At 43.5% G+C, this 21,069-nt stretch overlaps 1 protein-coding gene across 1 annotated transcript in view; it reads left to right on the plus strand.

Annotated features, from left to right (window-relative positions):
• LMBR1 (limb development membrane protein 1) overlaps nucleotides 1-13,157 on the plus strand; it is a 163,990-nt gene extending 150,833 nt beyond the window's left edge. The window contains exons 15-17 of the mRNA XM_069729727.1: nucleotides 1,461-1,527; nucleotides 9,410-9,571; nucleotides 12,630-13,157. Of these exons, the coding sequence (XP_069585828.1) occupies nucleotides 1,461-1,527; nucleotides 9,410-9,571; nucleotides 12,630-12,703 (303 nt within the window). The 3' untranslated portion in view covers nucleotides 12,704-13,157. The remainder of the gene's footprint in view (nucleotides 1-1,460; nucleotides 1,528-9,409; nucleotides 9,572-12,629) is intronic.
• The last annotated feature ends 7,912 nt before the right edge of the window (nucleotides 13,158-21,069 follow it).

Here is a 21,069-nt window from a genome sequence, read left to right on the forward strand (position 1 = left end):
TGGGATAACTTATTAAGCCCAGTAGAAAATCAAAATATTATCCCCATTTAACTTTTCCTGCAAAATTTGTGAATATTTGTGAAAGTGTCAGTCTAGCCTGCTTGATAATTAGTTTAAGTCCGACTCTTCCTTTCCAATGAGGCAATTTTGAATAATTTCCAAGTCAAGCATTGATTGGCCAATAAGTCTCCTTACACTGGCATGTCAGGCATGTCAATCTCCACAAGAAGAGATATTACCCGTAGACCCCAGTCAGAGGCCTCTCATATAGCTAAATCAGGTCTCATGCTTTTCACTGAGCAGGGGCAACATCCCAAAACACATGCTTGTAAATTGATAGAAGAAGACTAGAACTCTAGTGCCACCTATAGGAAGCAGTGATCCTAAAAGCCAACCCTTTAACGAGCCTTGTCAATGACTTAAGATAAAAGCCAAGCCAGAATCTCAGTTTGCAGGCATGGTGTTTCGGTGTAATGCCCTTCATCAGTGCAAAGTGTGAGATTTCGTTTGGCTTGGTGAGAGGTGTCTGACCTAAGTCATGTGGCAAGACTCATTAGAGAGTCAATACTGACTTTGAGATTACTACTTCTAAAAGGTGGCATTAGAGTTCTGGTCGTCTTCCTCTCTTAAGAGACTATTTACAAATTTAATTTCTCAGAGCAGCATTGCAAGACTTAAAGGTCTCCACATCTTGACATGTCACTCTTTGCAAGGAGAAACGGTACCCCTTGGATCCCGGTCAGAAGCCTCAAACCCAGCCAAACCAGATTTCACACTTTACACTGACGATGGGCAGTACCCCAAAACATAGTGTCTGAAAATTGATATTCTGGTTTGGCTTTTATCCCAAGTCATGTGGCTCGTTATGGGGTTGATATTGACTTTTACGATTGCTTATTCCAATAGGCGGCGCTGGAGTTTAAGTACTCCAACTCTCTGAGGCAACTTGCATATTAATTTCCCGGAAGAGCACTGCATGGCCAATATGTCTCCTTACACTGACATGTCAAGCATCTCATTCATTCTCCACAAAGAGATGCGTTACCCCATAGACCATAATTGGGTCTTAAAATCCTAACAATGTTAGCCATGGCCTGTTTGTAATATGATTGATGGATGCCATCAAGTTCATTCAGTACGGGCGGCACGGTGGCGCAGTGGTTAGCACAGCAGCCTTGCAGCGCTGGAGTCCTGGGTTCAAACCCCACCAAGGACAACATCTGCAAAGAGTTTGTATGTTCTCTCCGTGTTTGCGTGGGTTTCCTCCGGGCACTCCGGTTTCCTCCCACATTCCAAAGATATACTGATAGGGAATTTAGATTGTGAGCCCTATCGGGGACAGCAATGATAATGTGTGCAAAATGTAAAGCGCTGCGGAATATGTTAGCGCTATATAAAAATAAAGATTATTATTATTATTATTCAGTAGGAAATTGTAATGTGTGTTTCTTCTATCGCAGATTATTGGTAACTGTGTTTCTATCCTGGTGCTAAGTTCAGCTCTACCGGTCATGTCCAGAACATTGGGTAGGTCTGTTTTTTTTATTTTAATGCTGTTATCAATTTTGGTAGATTTCTGTGAAATGTGGTCTGAAACATTACATATTTTAATTTTTCTGCTCCGGCTGTTAAGACCTGCTTGTTCAAGCTTTCAGACCTGTACTGACGCATAATGTAAAAACCAACCATTCAAAAGACTTGCCAGAGACGTGGTGCCATGTCCCCGTAATGGCCATCCAGATTGCCTTATTGACAGGTGAACTTGTAGACGTGGTGGGTCTTTTGGCTCAATCACTTTATCTAGCTGATGATTATTACAATACAGTTACTTTATACCGATATATAAGAAAATTTACATCTGGCCAAACAACAAAAGACATATTAATGTTTTGCATTTTAAGTTTTTCAGTAATTGCCTATTGAATGCTTGTTCCTATAAAGATCTTTACAACCATTCCCCTGATTTTCAAATCCATTGACAGTTTTTTCTGATTAGAGATACTTGAGCCTGTTCTAAATGATTAAGGATTGCCAAAATTGCTTACCCCATTAAAAATATTGGTCGTCTGTCAACACAATTGGTGATAAGTTGTGATCAGTGATGCCCCCACAACAACGAGTTCAGAGCTACAAGCTTTTGTTTTGGATGAATTTGAATGGTATGATGGACACACATGCACATTATGGACTGGTGGAGATGGGCAAATACAACATGCAAGTATCTACGTCAGTCTCCTAAACATTGAATAGAGAGCTAACGCAAGTGTGGGATCACTGCGCCAATGAAACTTCTCCAAGATGAGGGCTTGGGACCGTTGTAATGATCAGTGTAGCCTCCAGTAATGATACAATTATCACTTATTCTGTGAATTTTTTAATTGGATAACCCCTTTTATTGATATTTTTCAGTAGTCTCACTATATACAGTTATGTGAAAAAACTAAGCTAGGATTCTATTGTTTACATATCATGGCATAAAAAATTATCTATAGGAGCTCTTAAAAGGAATCTGTCACTAGGTTCAACCCATCTAAACATTCTATGGGCATGTAGGTCATAGGAAGCTGAACAAAATTATGACAGGGGGCATTACCAGTGAGAGACATATAATGACTGACAGTCTGCTCTCCTGATCTGCATTTGTGATAAGAGTTGTGTGCAGTGAAAGAGCACACAAAATAGGGTGACCCTATTCGAGAAGTATAAAATATGGTAAGGTTCACCCAGGATATAACATGATAACCCCTGGCTTGCAAGGTCCAAATGCTGCCTTGTAGTTGGGGGAGACCTCCAAGATAAAATTCACCAGAAGAAAAAAAGCACCATAAAATAGGCTGCACAGCTGGAAAAAATTACCCTACGGACAGATTCCCTTTGATATTGGGTAAATACAATCTCTGATAAGCCAAATCGCATGACAAATTACGGTGTCATTAGTTGGTTTTTTTTTTTGTGTTTTATTAGCAAAAACTAGGCCAAAATGCAGAAGCAGTGTGTGAAAAATTAAGTCCACCCTTACTGGTAGTCCTTCATTCTACAGTGATAAAGATTATCAACTTTCTTGAATGTTTTCCAATTGTAAATAATCTTTCCACTCAAGGACTTCCTTACAAATTCACCCCATGGACAGACAACATTCAGAGAAAGTGCCAAAAAAGGCCCAAGAGCTATATCTCAGACTTTAAAGTTAGCATGTTAAATGGTTTGTCTGATCACAACATATTGATGACCTCTCCGCAAGATGATTCATAAATATTAGATCTTTGGGGGTCCTACACTTGGCACCCCAACTAATCGGGTGTTTTTTTTTCCTCAAGTGAATGCTAGATGTAACGCTGCCAGCAGAGCTGCAAAGCACAGCTCCATTCCGGTACATTAGCTATGCTTTGTGTATCCATTCCAGTGGGCCGCGTTGAACCCCCTGGATCTGATATTTGTGTTTTTACTTGTGGACAGGCCATCAATATGACTGGACATCTTTTTTCAGTGCATTGCAATTAAAATTAGACTAGCACTGGCAGGAGAAAGCCTGCCTTGGTGTTGATTAGAGTATGCTGTGTTTGGTTTTCACCAAAAGCCTCATATCCACTCTCAAGAATGGTAGAGGAGGGTTGATTTAGGCTTGTATTGCAGCCACAGGACCTGGTTATCTTTCAGTCATTGAGTCAGCCAAGAACTCCCCTGTTTACATAGTTACATAGTTATTAAGGTTGAAGGAAGACTATATGTCCATCTAGTTCAACCCATAGCCTAACCTAACATGCCCTAACATGTTGATCCAGAGGAAGGCAAAAAAAAACCATGTGGCAAAGAGTAAGCTCCACATTGGGGAAAAAAATTCCTTCCCGACTCCACATACGGCAATCAGACTAGTTCCCTGGATCAACGCCCTATCAAGAAATCTAGTGTATATACCCTGTAACATTATACTTTTCCAGAAAGGCATCCAGTCCCCTCTTAAATTTAAGTAATGAATCACTCATTACAACATCATACGGCAGAGAGTTCCATAGTCTCACTGCTCTTACAGTAAAGAATCCGCATCTGTTATTATGCTTAAATCTTCTTTCCTCCAGACGTAGAGGATGCCCCCTTGTCCCTGTTTCAGGTCTATGATTAAAAAGATCATCAGAAAGGTCTTTGTACTGTCCCCTCATATATTTATACATTAAAATAAGATCACCCCTTAGTCTTCGTTTTTCCAAACTAAACAGCCCCAAGTGTAATAACCTATCTTGGTATTGCAGACCCCCCATTCCTCTAATAACCTTGGTCGCTCTTCTCTGCACCCGCTCTAGTTCAGCTATGTCTTTTCTTACCAAATTACCGTATTTTTCAGTCTATAAGACTCACATTTTCCCACCAAATTTGGGAAAATTCGGGTGCGTTTTATAATCCGACTGTAGCTTATCGGGATCTGCGGCTGCGGCGGAACAATGTCTCAGGAGGTAGGGTCTTTCCTGCAGGAAGCTGGCGGTGGCAGGAGTGGGGCGATGCTGCGGGTCTCAGACTGGGAGGAGGGTGTGTTCAGTGATGCAAAGCTGTGGCTGGTCCCGGACTTCGACAAAATGTATGTGGAGTTCCCACACTTTCCATCCTTTTCACTGCGGTGAACTTTAGGGAAAATGGCTGCCGGAGGCGGCGCATGTGCAGATTGAGATCTCTGCTCCCAAGATCTCCAAGTGCGCATGTGCTGCCTACGATGGTCATTTTCCCAAAGTCCACCACAGTGATGGAAAGTGCGGGGAATCTGCAGACACATTTTCTGAATATCCGGGGCCAGCTACAGCTGTGTACTACAGAACACACCCTCCTCCCAGTCTGGGACCCGCAGCATCGCCCCACTCCTGCCACTCCGAGCTTCCTGCAGCAGCAACCCTGTCTCGTGGTACTCCGCTCCACTGCGGCCAACCCCCTTCCCACTGTAAGCTACCATAAAAGCGGACTGTAAAACGCACTCTTGTTTTATTAAAACATTTTTTGGGGTGCATCTTATGTCCGTAAAATACAGTATTTTAGAGTCAAATGTGAGGCCATGTGTCCAAAAAGCTAAAGCTTGACCAAAACTGGTTCATGCAAAAGACAATGATCCCAAGTTTACCAATAGATTTACATCAGAATGGCGTGGAAAAAAAAGAAGTCCAAAAAAACTCCAGACCTCAACCCAATTGAACTGCTGTAGCGAAATTTTAATAGCGCTGTGAATAAATGAATGTCCACAGAACTCAATGAACGTCGGCAACGTAATAAAGAAGTGGGGCAAAATTCCTCCAGAACGATGTGAGACACTGTTGGTTCTACAGAAAATGATTAATTCATGTTATTGCTGCCAAAGGTGGTTCTACAAGTTGATTCATGAGGTGTACTTAATTTTTCACACTCTGCTTTTGCATTTTGACCAGGTTTTGGTAAATAGAAAATTACACTGTCATTTATTTTTGTGTTTTTGTTAATCTAAGGTTGCACTTAGCTAATTTTAAGACCATCTAAGGACCGTGTTTTGTCTTTTACTATTATGTTGTGCTACATAAAACAATACAGTTCAAAGAGTTTTTCTCATGGCTGCATATATGTACTACTCGTCGTATTTATTAGGCTATGTGCACACGTCAGGATTTCTTGCAGAAATTTCCTGAACAAAACCGGACATTTTCTGCAAGAAATCCGCATGCGTTTTTTTTGCGTTTTTCTCACTTTTTTTTTTTTTGCACATTTTTCTTTTGCGGATTTTTACAGAGGTTCCCAATGCAATAATATAGTGGGAAATCCGTAAAATTAATGAACATGATTAATGAACTTGCTGCGTTTTTTACCGCGATGCGTTTTTTTTCCATATGGACAAAAATTGCGAAATGCATTCTAACTGATGGGATGCATATGTATGCGTTTTTATCGCAAAAAATCCGGAACGTGCGCACACAACCTTACAAAGATATAACATTGGAGCAGCTTTGATGGAGAAGGTCGTGTTTTTATCCTTGTCAATTTTTGGACGTGCCGTTTCCTTTTTTTTTTTTTTCTTGCACAGAACGGATTAATTCTTTTTAACCAGAGAAAAAAAAGTATTAATCTGTGTGAGTAAACAGATATAAAAATACTGTGGGAACTAACAAATAGCCTTTGTGTGGCCGTTCCCTCTTTGCGCGTTTCTAAAGCTGATTTTGCGCGCAGAATAATACAAGATTGTCGGTAACAGTTGGTAGTAATGTACACTGGTCATTGAGAGGAAGGGCGCTTGCTGGGCACAATTGTTGTTACAAAGAAAACAAATTAATAGCGAAAGCCACTTTTTATTTTCTTGCCTCGCAAACCACATTCCTGAAGAGTTTGCCATAGAGATAAATAAAAGAATAAGATAGAAGGATGGCACAATTAGAAGACGGCTAACAAATGCACAGACACAGCTGTCCAAACAGGATTAATAGACTGCATTAGGGTACAGTGAGTCATGTGGTGCTTTGCAAAATATCAACATGCATCGCACTACATGTTCTGCCTGCTGCTCCTCTATAGATGAAAGGCAAGAAATACGCTACACACAGTCATGGTCTTCTCACACTGCTATATAGGTGTACTTTTTTTTTTTCAATTTAAAGAAGTAACAGGACTGACCATGATGGGAAAGGCAAACTGAAACAAGGACACGTCATAAAGTAATTCCGCATTTTATAAAGACAATTTAGCGGTGGAGAACCCTCTGCAGCTTCCCAGTACATAAGCTTTCTTAAAAATAAATCAATCAAAAGCATTTTTATGAGCATTCAGTTGCAGGTAGTTATCTTTTTAATTCTCTTTTGTGACTCTCATATTCGTATAACTTCTGTGTTACAAAAGCATAATAATAAACCAGGGCGACAGAAAAATGCCCCAATGTGTCAGTTACCGGCATAACTAGTCCGATGGGCCCTGGTGCAAGATTTAGACTGTCACCCCTCTTTCTGCCCCATGTTGGTCAGATGTATGGGCTCTTGTAGCCTTCTAAATCCTATAAAAACATCGCAAGCCACTGTATGTCCCTTATCTTGGGGCCCCATCCAGGTATATACATATATATGTCTTCTACCCTGGTATATATTCCCTTATCCTGGGCCTCATCCTGGTATATATGTCCCCATTCTGTCACAGTTCTTTTAATGCATAGAAAAAACATGATCCTACTTGTCTTCCCTCCACTGCGTCTCTGCTTGGCGTCCTCTTCTGAGGCTGGCAGCTGACTTTAGCGTACAAGCATCGGAAACCAATGACATCACTGCCAGGCACCCCTAGTTACATGCACGCCAACGTCAGCTGGTGGCCTCTGATTGCCCAGCAGTGTGTATCGCAGCGCTGCAAGCAATCCACTTCAGCTGAATATGCGTCAGGGGATTCACATCCAGTTGAAGTATGCGTCAGTTGGCCCTGCACGGGTTCAGTCGCAACCTCTGCGACAGCCATAGTTACGCCCCCCCGGTGTCAGTGATATTTTCTTTAGATCACCTCGTGAGCAGTAAAACATCATTAGCCTCTTAACCATCATGCCTGTTTAGGACTTAAGGACTAGGTATTTTTTTATGTTGTCTCTTTCCAAGATCTATAACTTTTAGGAGTGCTTATTTTTTTGCATAAATTTTTGCACAAGAAAAAAATCCACTTTTGTTTTAAAAATTCAGTAAGACAGCAATTCTTCAGGAGCACAGTATAGAACATGATGGACAGACAGGGAGAAGTGTGGCTGTCAAGTGGCAGGAGCACGGTATAGAACATGATGGACAGGCAGGAGATGTGTGGCTGTCCAGTGGCAGGAGCCCAGTATAGAACATGATGGAGAGGCAGGAGATGTGTGGCTGTCTAGTGGCAGGAGCACAGTATAGAACATGATGGAGAGGTAGGAGATGTGTGGCTGTCTAGCGGCAGGAGCCCAGCATAGAACATGATGGAGAGGCAGGAGATGTGTGGCTGTCTAGTGGCAGGAGCACAGTATAGAACATGATGGAGAGGTAGGAGATGTGTGGCTGTCTAGCGGCAGGAGCACGGTATAGAACATGATGGAGACGCAGGAGATGTGTGGCTGTCTAGTGGCAGGAGCCCAGCATAGAACATGATGGACAGGCAGGAGATGTGTGGCTGTCCAGTGGCAGGAGCCCAGTATAGAACATGATGGAGAGGCAGGAGATGTGTGGCTGTGTAGTGGCAGGAGCACAGTATAGAACATGATGGAGAGGTAGGAGATGTGTGGCTGTCTAGTGGCAGGAGCACGGTATAGAACATGATGGAGAGGTAGGAGATGTGTGGCTGTCTAGTGGCAGGAGCACGGTATAGAAAATGATGGAGAGGCAGGAGATGTGTGGCTGTCTAGTGGCAGGAGCACAGTATAGAACATGATGGAGAGGTAGGAGATGTGTGGCTGTCTAGCGGCAGGAGCACGGTATAGAACATGATGGAGAGGCAGGAGATGTGTGGCTGTCCAGTGGCAGGAGCCCAGCATAGAACATGATGGAGAGGCAGGAGATGTGTGGCTGTCTAGTGGCAGGAGCACGGTAAAGAACATGATGGAGAGGCAGGAGATGTGTGGCTGTCTAGTGGCAGGAGCCCAGCATAGAACATGATGGAGAGGCAGGAGAATTGTGGCTGTCTAGTGGCAGGAGCACAGTATAGAACATGATAGAAAGGCAGGAGATGTGTGGCTGTCTAGTGGCAGGAGCACAGTATAGAACATGATGGAGAGGCATGTGGGTGTCTAGTGGCAGGAGCACGGTATAGAACATGATGGACAGACAGGGAGATGTGTGGCTGTCTAGCGGCAGGAGCACGGTATAGAACATGATGGCGAGGCAGGAGATGTGTGGCTGTCTAGCGGCAGGAGCACAGTATAGAACATGATGGAGAGGCAGGAAATGAGTGGGTGTCTAGTGGCAGGAGCACAGTATAGAACATGATGGAGAGGCAGGAAATGAGTGGGTGTCTAGTGGCAGGAGCACAGTATAGAACATGATGGACAGACAGGGAGATGTGTGGCTGTCTAGTGGCAGGAGCACGGTATAGAACATGATGGAGAGGTAGGAGATGAGTACCTGTCTAGTGGCAGGAGCACGGTATAGAACATGATGGACAGACAGGGAGATGAGTACCTGTCTAGTGGCAGGAGCACGGTATAGAACATGATGGACAGACAGGGAGATGAGTACCTGTCTAGTGGCAGGAGCACGGTATAGAACATGATGGAGAGGTAGGAGATGAGTACCTGTCTAGTGGCAGGAGCACGGTATAGAACATGATGGACAGACAGGGAGATGAGTACCTGTCTAGTGGCAGGAGAACGGTATAGAACATGATGAAGAGGCAGGAGATGTCCGATTGTATAGGCTAGCACTTGTAAGAAAATAGACCAGACTACTGCTATAACCTCTCATTTTCTGTTCTGTACATACAGGAATCACTAGATTCGATCTATTGGGTGACTTCGGGAGATTTAACTGGCTGGGGAACCTCTACATTGTTCTTACATACAATTTTATATTTGCCATTGTGACGACGCTGTGCTTAGTGCGCAAATTCACCTCCGCCGTCCGGGAAGAGCTGTTAAAAGCAATAGGTAATGTGTAATTTTTATTTCATTACTGGATTATGCCGGTGTTCTCCAAACAGTAGCTCTAGAGCCACATATGTAGATCCTAATAAAGACCAGTACCAGTAAAGTCCTAGCACTAGAGTCAAAGCCATATCACTGCAGGTAAATGGCTGTCTACAAATACCTGCTTTTAATTGTACTGATTCTATGCTGCTTTCTGTCCCTCACCACTCATATCCAGTTCAGCTGCCTTCCTCTTACTTCTCAGGCTGCATAACTGTCAATTGCTCCTGCTCCCATTTGCTTGGTCAGTGCTTGCACTGAGCAGATGCATGCTCAATCTAATGTAGGAGATGTAGGATGCTGTGCGGCAAAATAGTCTTTGGCGCTTTATCATTGATTGAAGAGCCAGAATTGTCTGTTGTGGGCAAAATGGTCCCATGTCCTAAACCTCCTTGACTATTGGATTGCAGCGTAGAAGTCCTGATGTACAGTACAGACCAAAAGTTTGGACACACCTTCTCATTTAAAGATTTTTCTGTATTTTCATGACTATGAAAATTGTACATTCACACTGAAGGCATCGAAACTGATTTAACACATGTGGAATTATATACTTAAAAAAAAAAGTGTGAAACAATCTTATATTCTAGGTTCTTCAAAGTAGCCACCTTTTCCATTGATGACTGCTTTGCGCACTCTTGGCATTCTCTTGATGAGCTTCAAGAGGTAGTCACCGGGAATGGTTTTCACTTCACAGGTGTGCCCTGTCAGGTTTAATAAGTGGGATTTCTTGCCTTATAAATGGGGTTGGGACCATCAGTTGTGTTGAGCAGAAGTCTGGTGGATACACAGCTGATAGTCCTACTAAATAAACTGTTAGCTGCTTTTTTCTTGCCATAATACAAATTCTAAGTAAGGAAAAACGAGTGGCCATCATTATTTTAAGAAACGAAGGTCAGTCAGTCTGAAAAATTGGGGAAACTTTGAAAGTGTCCCCAAGTGCAGTGGCAAAAACCATCAAGCGCTACAAAGAAATTGGCTCACATGAGGACCGCCCCAGGAAAGGAAGACCAAGAGTCACCTCTGCTTCTGAGGATAAGTTTATCCAAGTCACCAGCCTCAGAAATCGCAGGTTAACGGCAGCTCAGATTAGAGACCAGGTCAATGCCACACAGTTCTAGCAGCAGACACATCTCTACAACAACTGTTAAGAGGAGACTTTGCAGCAGGTCTTCATGGTAAAATAGCTGCTAGGAAACCACTGCTAAGGACAGGCAACAAGCAGAAGAGACTTGTTTGGGCTAAAGAACACAAGGAATAGACATTAGACCAGTGGAAATCTGTGCTTTGGTCTGATGAGTCCAAATTTGAGATCTTTGGTTCCAACCACTGTGTCTTTGTGTGACGCAGAAAAGGTGAACGGATGGCCTCTACATGCCTGGCTCCCACCGTGAAGCATGGAGGAGGAGGTGTGATGGTGTGGGGTTGCTTTGCTGGTGACACTGTTGGGGATTTATTCAAAATTGAAGGCATACTGAACCAGCATGGCTACCACAGCATCTTGCAGCAGCATGCTATTCCATCCGGTTTGCGTTTAGTTGGACCGTCATTTATTATTCAACAGGACAATGACCTCAAACACACCCCCAGGCTGTGTAAGGGCTATTTGACCAAGAAGGAGAGTGATGGGGTGCTACGACAGATGACCTGGCCTCCACAGTCACCAGACCTGAACCCAATCGAGATGGTTTGGGGTGAGCTGGACCGCAGTGTGAAGGCAAAAGGGCCAACAAGTGCTAAGCATCTCTGGGGAACTCCTTCAAGATTGTTGGAAGACCATTACCGGTGACTACCTCTTGAAGCTCATCAAGATAATGCCAAGAGTGTGCAAAGCAGTCATCAAAGCAAAAGGTGGCTACTTTGAAGAACTTAGAATATAAGACATATTTTCAGTTGTTTCACACTTTTTTGTTAAGTATATAATTCCACATGTGTTAATTCATAGTTTTGATGGCTTCAGTGTGAATTTACAATTTTCATAGTCATGAAAATACAGAAAAATCTTTAAATACGAAGGTGTGTCCAAACTTTTGGTCTGCACTGTAGGTGCATATGGATGGACATTCCAATTTTGTGTCAGTCAGTGCATCTTGTTGAGCCCAGACCGACTGTATAGCGAGTCATTCACCGGACTGTTTACCTGGGCCAACAAAAGCTATTGGAGCAGAATGATTGCTAATAATATCGTTTTATTCTCAGAAAGTTTGTTCTTGGCAGCTCATTCTGTTTACAGAGGGCGATGAGGTCATGTCCTGACGAGATGAATGAGTATTTGGAGACATGCACACAACCTTAAAGGGGTTGTCCACTACTAGGGCCACCCTTTCTTGATCTAAACATTTAGCCCCAATAAAGTGGAAAAAGGCTATACTCTCCTCTCGTGCCAGCGCCTTTCCAGCGTTGTCAGCACTTGCGGTCCCAGGGCTCTCGTGCGGTTGTATGACACTGTCTGTCTACGCATGAAGTGGAAGTCGGCGATCAGCTGCAGCCCGGACCTCCCCTTCATGTTCAATTCATACGAAGGTGGGGCCTATGACAGCAATGCTGATTGAGCGCCGGACGTGTCATGCTACTGCACGAGAGTCCTGGGACCGCGAGTGTTCACAGTGCTGGATCGGGGCCAGCACGGGAGGTGAGTATAGGCTTTTTATTTTACTGTGGCCAAACATTTAAACCCTTCTTGATCTGTCTTAGTATTGGACTGCTCCATCTGTCGTTTTGATGAGTAGCACTCATCTCCATGTTATTCTGTGTGGCCCTGCATATATCCGATATTTTTCCTCAGACCTAATTGGTCCAAGGAAAAAATCTCCGTATGCATGAGCTGCATCCAATTATCGGATCATGGTGGCAAATCATGTGTATGGGTCCATGGGAAAAATCAGACCGTACTTAGAAGACATCCTTTATATGCAGTGTCTCTTTATGTTCCACCTTTGTGTGGTCACGTTTTGCCTATAAAATCGTTGATAAAATGGTGATCTTTCATGTCTTCTCCTAACACCTTATTTCTTTTCAGGTTTAGATAAACTTCAGCTGTCCAATGATTCCAGCAATCCACCGTCCCCAAATGGGCATCAGAAAACACTGTGAATTCCCCCAATCCTGCTGCGAGTGACACTCCTCAGAGCTCAGGACGTGGCCAGTGGCTCAATACATCACTGTTCATGTTCACACAGATCTAGAAGTAGAGGTCGTTGTGGCCACTTTATTTACTTTTGTGATGGGGACTTTGATTATCTCCATTTTTTTTTTTTTTTTTGCAGAATCTAACTTGCTGAACTTCTACATAGAAAGAACACCAAACTTGGCAGATTGAGCCTCATGCATCAAATGTCCTTCAAAGAAACTGTGTGCCGACTCTGGTTTTCTGGGACAACTTGGCCGCATCTTCTGAGTCCATTTTCATGTATGAAGCTCATTGTGCCATATGGCCATCATATGGTATAGAATTGGGGTCATTCTTGCCTGTTTCAGAAGTTATGTCTTATTGGATTGTTTGTTCGTCCCTCTCCTCAGGTTGTCATTAAATACTACTTTTGAGAAACGTGTAACATCAAAAAACCACAGTCCAAACTTATAGAAACGATATATAAAGGTATTGTCTTAGAAGCCTCAAGGAGGTGGCAGGATTCATGTTACTTGACTTTTCTTGAGCCACATGTCAGTAGAGGTCAGTGTCTAATGGAGGCTGATATTACAACCGCTACATACTCTGACCCCTGAATAGCACTGATATTCTGTGACCCACAGTAGACGAACTGCCTACGAGTTTACATGGATTGACTGGGCCAGGCCTAATCCAGTTTCAACGTGTCCATTTACTTTCAATCTCCTTTTCTTATAATGCTACTTATATTTCACCACACCGTGCTCATATATCGTAGAGTTTGGGTGACAACTAACTCTCCCTTCCCCTTTACCCTTCCAGTACGGCTCTCGTCCTATGGGGCTTCTGTGAGTTTAGGTACAATGTGGTCCCTGTCCTATTAGGGCTTCTGAGACTAGGTGCCGTATAGGTCATAGCCCATATAGTGCAACAATGATCCATGAAATGTCTGTGTGCTCGGGGTCTCAAGGCTTCTAGCATTTTTCCTTTATCAAAAATTGACAGTATAAGATGCTAGGTTTTCTATTCCCTGACCCCGATTATGTAGGATAACAATGGAAGTGCCAACCCTCTGCGTTACCATTAGTCGTAGTTTTAGGCCTCCATGTTAAGACCACATGCTGCGGTTGTCTTATAATTGACCAGACAGTGACTTGAATATTGGTTATGGGATATCGCACATCCGAGTCCCTGGATTATAAGCCAGAAGGCCTGCACCCATGTAACTGGTTAGAAAAGCAATACAATCCCATACGAGATATTAATGTTCCTATATATAGTGTTCCTATTGGTGCTACATATACAGACGTATTGCTGTTAGGGAAATGCGTCTCACAGATCAGACTGCAGCCTTTGTGCGCTCACCGTAAGTTATGTGTATTTTGTGCGCCGTCCCCAAGACCAGATTTTTGGCTCCTATGGCAGAGGTTGTGTGAGTTCACAGCCATATATGCGTATACTTCCAAAGATCTCTGAATTTGCAGTAAATATGCAATCATCCAGTCTCTGTAAAGACAGATTTACCGTATATACTCGAGTATAAGCCGACCCCCCCTAATTTTGCCACAAAAAAATGGGAAAACTTAATGACTCGAGTATAAGCCTAGGGTGGGAAATGCAGCAGCTATCGGTAAATGTAAAACTAGATACCAATAAAAGTAAAATTAATTGAGACATCAGTAGGTTAAGTGTTTTTGAATATCCATATTGAATCAGGAGCCCCATATAATGCTCCATAAAGTTTGATTGGCCCCATAAGATGCTCCATATTAAAATATGCCCCATATAATCCTGCATAAAGGTTAATAATGGCCCCATAAGATGCTCCATAGACACATTTGCCCCATATAATGCTGCACAAATGCTGATTATGGCCCCATAAGATGCTCCATAAAGATATTTGCCCCCATATAGTGCTGTACAAACCTTGATTATGGCCCTATAAGATGCTCCATACAGACACTTGCCCCTTATAGTGCTGCACAAACGTTATGGCCCCATAGATGCTCCGTACAAACACTTGCCCCATATAGTGCTGCACAAAAGTTATGGCCCCATAAGATGCTCCATACAGACACTTGCCCCATTTGCTGTTGCTGCGATAAAAAAAAAAAATCACATACTCACCTCTCCGTTGCTCAGGCCCCCGGTACTTTCAATAGTCACCTGCTCCTTGTTCCGGCGCCACTCCATCTTCAGCGTCTTCGGCACTGACACTCAGGCAGAATGTGCGTCATAGCCACGTCACCGCGCCCTCTGACCTGAGCGTCACTGCTGAAGACAGAGCGGCACCCGGAACGGGGAGCAGGTGAATATCGCGTAGCGCTCCCCTCCCCCTTATAGTCACCTGCTCCTGGCGCTGTGCAGTCCCTGCTTCCCCGACGCCGCAGCTTCATCCTGTACTGAGCGGTCACCATTACCGCTCATTACAGTAATGAATATGTGGCTCCACCTCTATGGGAGGTGGAGCCGCATATTCATTACTGTAATGAGCGGTACCATGCGACCGCTCAGTACAGGAAGAAGCTGCCGGCACCGGGGAAGCCAGGGACGTGCATGGACCGCACCAGGAGCAGGTGAGTATAATTAGACAGCCCCCGCACCCCTCCCCTGCCGACCCCTGGGTATGACTCGCGTATAAGCTGAGAGGGAGACTTTCAGCCCAAAAAAATGGGCTGAAAATCTCGGCTTATACTCGAGTATATACGGTAACTTTTTTGCATTTCAACATGTTGAGTTGTTAGTAAGTTAGTGAATATTCTTCCTGGGATAAGTTTTCTAAGTGGGTAATAATTCTGCGCCCATTAAAACTTTATTATTTTTAGCGATTGTGGCTCTGTATTATACAGAGCTCCCCTGATCCCCTGCACAGACATACATTTAAAAGCTGGATACCCACAACAGCCACTAGGGGGAGCTCACTGCATACTGTTTCAACATTGAAGACAATATTGCCGTCAGTGGTGGCCACAGGCAGAATTTTGGTGGGGATTTAGTGCTTTGTATCAGAAAAATGGAGCGCTAAAGAAAACCTGAGCAATTGATCAGTAGCGACCTGCAGGTCATATATAGCCTGTTAATACAAACACAATGCATGTCATGTCTTATGGCTACATTTTGGGGTAGCGCTGTGATGTCAGGGGCAGGTAAATGACAAGGATGTGTAGTGTGAATAATAAAAATGCAGCTAGCACTGAAGATGTATATATAAAGCTTCCTCCATATATATGCAGAGACCTTCCACAAATTACTTCAGAAGAAAGTACTACATTTCCGTTTCTTGGAAAGCACAAAGTGAGATCAGCGGACTGTAGTAGTAGGTTTGTGAGCACAAAGAACGCCGCAAGGAGACAAAATGGTAAACCTCCAAGGTAGTCCTGAGCTACATCTGGAATAATCCTGAGGTCACAGATCTGTGGGATGTGAGGTTACTGTACGGCAGTGTTCCCCAACTCCGGTCCTCAAGAGCCACCAACAGGTCATGTTTTCAGGATTTCCGTAGTATTGCACAGGTGATTGAATGCTTTCCTGTGCAGGTGATGCAATTATCACCTGTGCAATACTAAGGAAATCCTGAAAACATGACCTGTTGGTGGCTCTTGAGGACCGGAGTTGGGGAGCACTGCGTAGGGTGATATCACAATCCACGGCGTGGCAGATGCAGTTTTTTTTCTTTCACCCTCATTCTCATCAGCCATAACATTTTTACAGCAGCCGCTGTGTGCCCCGAGAGTTGTACAAACACGCAATGTATCAAATGTAAACTGCATTACTGCCATGTAGACTATACTTACAAAATTGAGATACTTGGCGCACAAATTGGCCAATCTGTGTGTGCCCACCAGCCACTACAAGGCGCATTTTTTTCTGACTATTTCTATCAGAAATGCCTCTCCCGGGCCAAACTTTCACAAATTTAAAGGGCAAGTACTGTCCAGCACTAATTAACAACTACCTGACATGTCTCCTAGATTCCCCCCACCCAGACACATGGTTCAAAAAACCACCAATATATGAAGTGCACCATAGACTATAATGGTTACGTGTTCTATCTGTGCAAAAACTGGGCAGCGCATGTTGTGTCTGAATGAGGCCTTAGACTGATGTTGGTGGGGGAGAGTTCACAATGGATTATGGAGGCAGTGATGTGTTTTTTTTTTTTCTTGTAATATACAATTGGAGACTACCGCCATAGTTGGCTCAGCATTCCTACCTACCCTTTACATTTGAAGACTTTTGGCTTGGTGTAAGTATATCTGATAGAAAAGGTCAGGGTCCCATCTAAGAATGGTGCACCCTAGTGTGTCTTGTGGGGTACACACGAATAGGCCAGTTTGTGTGCCAAGTATAATCTACCGTATATAGCAGTAATGCAGTTCATATAGTCAATGTTTGCATAACACTTGGCGCCCACAGTGACTGCTGCACTCTTAGGCATGTTATATTATACACCATTTACCAGCACAGAAATTGGTCACTGTCGGATTTTATCAGATGAAACCAAAGTCCTGCAAAAAAAACAAAAGTGCTTACTGGTAATAGCAATATTTTTGCGCAGATGGAGCAGACCTCACTGCATTAAACTCCTGCTCAAAACTTCAAGTGTTCTATGATCTACTTTAATATTTTCCTCTATGCACGGGTACAGTCTGTACATTACATGGACTTCACGTCATCTCTGTCTGCTCCATAATATAATCTCAGACCATCCCGTCATGCCATTCTGATGAAGGCGCTCCAATCAGGACACACATACTATTGGTGCTAGTTATGTCACAATAACATTCAAGACTTCTGATCTTCTAGGCTCCCTCCTATGTGAATTCTGTTCTTCTAGGCTCCCTCGTATGTGAATTCTGTTCTTCCAGGCTTCCTCGTATGTGTGAATTCTGTTCTTCTAGGTTCCCTCATATGTAAATTCTGTTCTTCCAGGCTTCCTCGTATGTGAATTCTGTTCTTCTAGGCTCCCTCATATGTAAATTCTGTTCTTCCAGGCTTCCTCGTATGTGAATTCTGTTCTTCTAGGCTCCCTCGTATGTGAATTCTGTTCTTCTAGGCTCCCTCCTATGTGAATTCTGTTCTTCTAGGCTCCCTCCTATGTGAATTCTGTTCTTCTAGGCTCCCTCCTGTGTGAATTCTGTTCTTCTAGGCTCCCTCCTGTGTGAATTCTGTTCTTCTAGGCTCCCTCCTATGTGAATTCTGTTCTTCTAGGCCCCCTCGTATGTGAATTCTGTTCTTCTAGGCTCCCTCGTATGTGAATTCTGTTCTTCTAGGCTCCCTCCTATGTGAATTCTGTTCTTCTAGGCTCCCTCGTATGTGAATTCTGTTCTTCTAGGCTCCCTCGTATGTGAATTCTGTTCTTCTAGGCTCCCTCGTATGTGAATTCTGTTCTTTTAGACTCCCTCCTATGTGAATTCTGTTCTTCTAGGCTCCCTCCTATGTGAATTCTGTTCTTCTAGGCTCCCTCGTATGTGAATTCTGTTCTTCTAGGCTCCCTCGTATGTGAATTCTGTTCTTCTAGGCTCCCTCGTATGTGAATTCTGTTCTTCTAGGCTCCCTCGTATGTGAATTCTGTTCTTCTAGGCTTCCTCATATGTAAATTCTGTTCTTTTAGACTCCCTCGTATGTGAATTCTGTTCTTCTAGGCTCCCTCGTATGTGAATTCTGTTCTTCTAGGCTCCCTCGTATGTGAATTCTGTTCTTCTAGGCTTCCTCATATGTAAATTCTGTTCTTTTAGACTCCCTCGTATGTGAATCTATCATTCTTTGTACATGCTATATACATGTCACTTCTCAGACTGCACCCAAGTACCTTAGCGCCCCTCTGAGTACCCTAGATGTGTCCCACTGGGCAGTGACCGGAATCCATGATTTTTGCATTGCAGTCAATATCTGCTGAATATCAGGGCCGCTTAGTCCAAATGTGCAGTGTTAATGAAAAGTAATGGGACATCTAGAAAATCTTACTTGTTTTGCTTCTAATACTTTTTACCTAAGAATTATTGATCTCTTGATAGGTAAAGGGAGTCCGTCAGCAGACAATGACTGGTCTACCCAAGCACAGACACTTTGTGTACCATTTGTGTGGCCAAAAACCGTTCAATGCAAATTCCCACTCACTTGTTTTCCATTTATCTCCACCTTTCTCTTCCTTGATTGACAGCTCTGACTTTACAGGAGCCAGTGCAGGGTGAAGATAGATAGAAAGCAAGTAGATAGGAAGATGCACCAGTGCTTGGGTTGATTAGTTATTTATGCTGACAGATTCCCTTTAAAGTAAAACTCCATAATTCAGAGAGGCCTCACCAGCTTTACACATACAAGGTTAATATGAATAGCTGATAAGGCGCTGGTCACATCACGTCTTTGCTCCCTTGCAGGTATATTGTGGGAGTATACATCTGACGCTGTACTGTAGCATATGTCAGCCATTGAAAAAGGTGCACAGCTAAAGAGCCCCTCTTCATAGAGGCAGCCAGGGGTGGCCTGGGCTCACGGGTTCCTTCAATGTTGTGACATGTCACATATATGAGATCACTTTGTCCTTACCTGGATTTCCTTTAAAAATTAATTGTATGGGATTACAAAAAAAAATGGCTACTTCTTTACAGAAACGGTGACGCGCCTGTCCATGGACCATTCTTTCAGCTTTGACCCATTCAAATGAACAAAATTAGACTCAACCTATAAATGAGCGCTGCCGCGTCTGGGAGAAAGTGAGAGAGTGAAATGGCGTTCTCAGGAGCATCCTAAATAATAATGAGGAGCGCACTGTATGTATCTACACGAAGGGGAACATGTCAGCGGATTCATTTTGCCCAAACCTTGGACAGCCGGAGAATGGCTCCAGCGTTCTATGCTTTACTCTAAACCATTGCCAAGTTTCACCATACAACCCAGATGAGTGGCCAGAGCCGAGGTGCCAAGTCCTAGAGTCATGTCCCTACCCCTTCAGGGAGACCGGTCACTTTAGCTGTTTGTGTAAATGGAGACTCTGGTAAATCTAGCCCAACAGGTGAGGAGAAGCCATAAGGAATACGGAGTAGTCGTCTTCTCCTCGGTCATGCTTTAACGATATTTTTCTCTGGAGCATTTCAGAATAATTCATAGTTGTTTGTAATGCAGGATCTGAGATCTGATTCCTGAGTGAGCTATGGGGTTCTGTTTGTGGAAAAATGCTATTTACCTGCAGATATAGGGTTAAAATGTTGCCTGGCCACCTTACTGATAGTGCGGCACCCGGGAAGGAACTTGTATCCTTACAGGAGCAGCTTGCTTTCAGTCATGAGCAGTGGTTGTAATCGCTCCCTGGTCCTTTGATTAACCGCTTGCATGCCGGAATATACACAGCAGTGCAGGCTGCCAGTCAAAATGCCGGGGAGTGATTACAGCTGCCACTCACTGTATAGTGAGTGATGACCATAGCGGCTCCGTGCACGCCCCATGACTGACAGCACGCAACTTCCAGGAGGATAGAAGATAATTTAATCCTGAAAGTCATCCTTTCAGCCGGGCAGCATTGCCTATATCTGCAGGTAAATATAATTTCTGCATATGACCGTTTCTCTCCTGGATGCGGATTGCATACAAAAGGCTGCTCTGCACGCATTCCTCATTCATAGATGTAAAGCTTAGTGTCTCATCTAAACACTTTAGGGACCGAATTGCTAGATGTATACGGCGCTCTCTTCAGTCATCTTTTTCCATTCAGTTCTATTACAGAGAATCTGTCGCCACTCAACCAAGTTTTTTACTGAGTAGCATTTATTTTTAATTTTATGACCATTTTGTCTGCTGCAAATTTGCTAGTTTTCTCACTGACAGTCCTCAGTATTCAGGGGCTCCAGCTATCTCCACCCTGCAGTACTGATTGGCATCTTTCTGCCTATGTACTGTACAAGCCTAAAGCTGTCATTCACTAGTGTATGGGTTGGGTTGTTACAAAGTGCTCATCATTGAGAGTACTAGCAGACCTGCAGCAGATAAAACTGTAATAGTATCAAAACTACAGCTAGAAGTTGCAATCATGGTCCCAATTCCATTTTACGCCGACCATAGATCTGAAAGTGTAAACTTGCTGCTGGATTCTCTCTTACGAACTTACTAGTGCATGCGTGCATTTATTTATGCAAAGGGAGTTATCATTGAAAAATGTGGCGAGTCTGCCCGCACGGTCAAGATCCACCTTGGTGGTTAATTGTTGCGCAAACTAGGCCTTATGCTTCACAATGCTGATTTACAAGTGCAGTGAAACTTCATTTTTTGGTGAGTCCTAAATAATTGAAACATTCGCATCTCTTCTGTATAACAAGACTTTCACCATAAGTGCTCTCAGACGTCTACAAGAATC

This window comes from Ranitomeya imitator, chromosome 6 (assembly GCF_032444005.1).
Source record: "Ranitomeya imitator isolate aRanImi1 chromosome 6, aRanImi1.pri, whole genome shotgun sequence".
Taxonomy (NCBI): domain Eukaryota; kingdom Metazoa; phylum Chordata; class Amphibia; order Anura; family Dendrobatidae; genus Ranitomeya; species Ranitomeya imitator.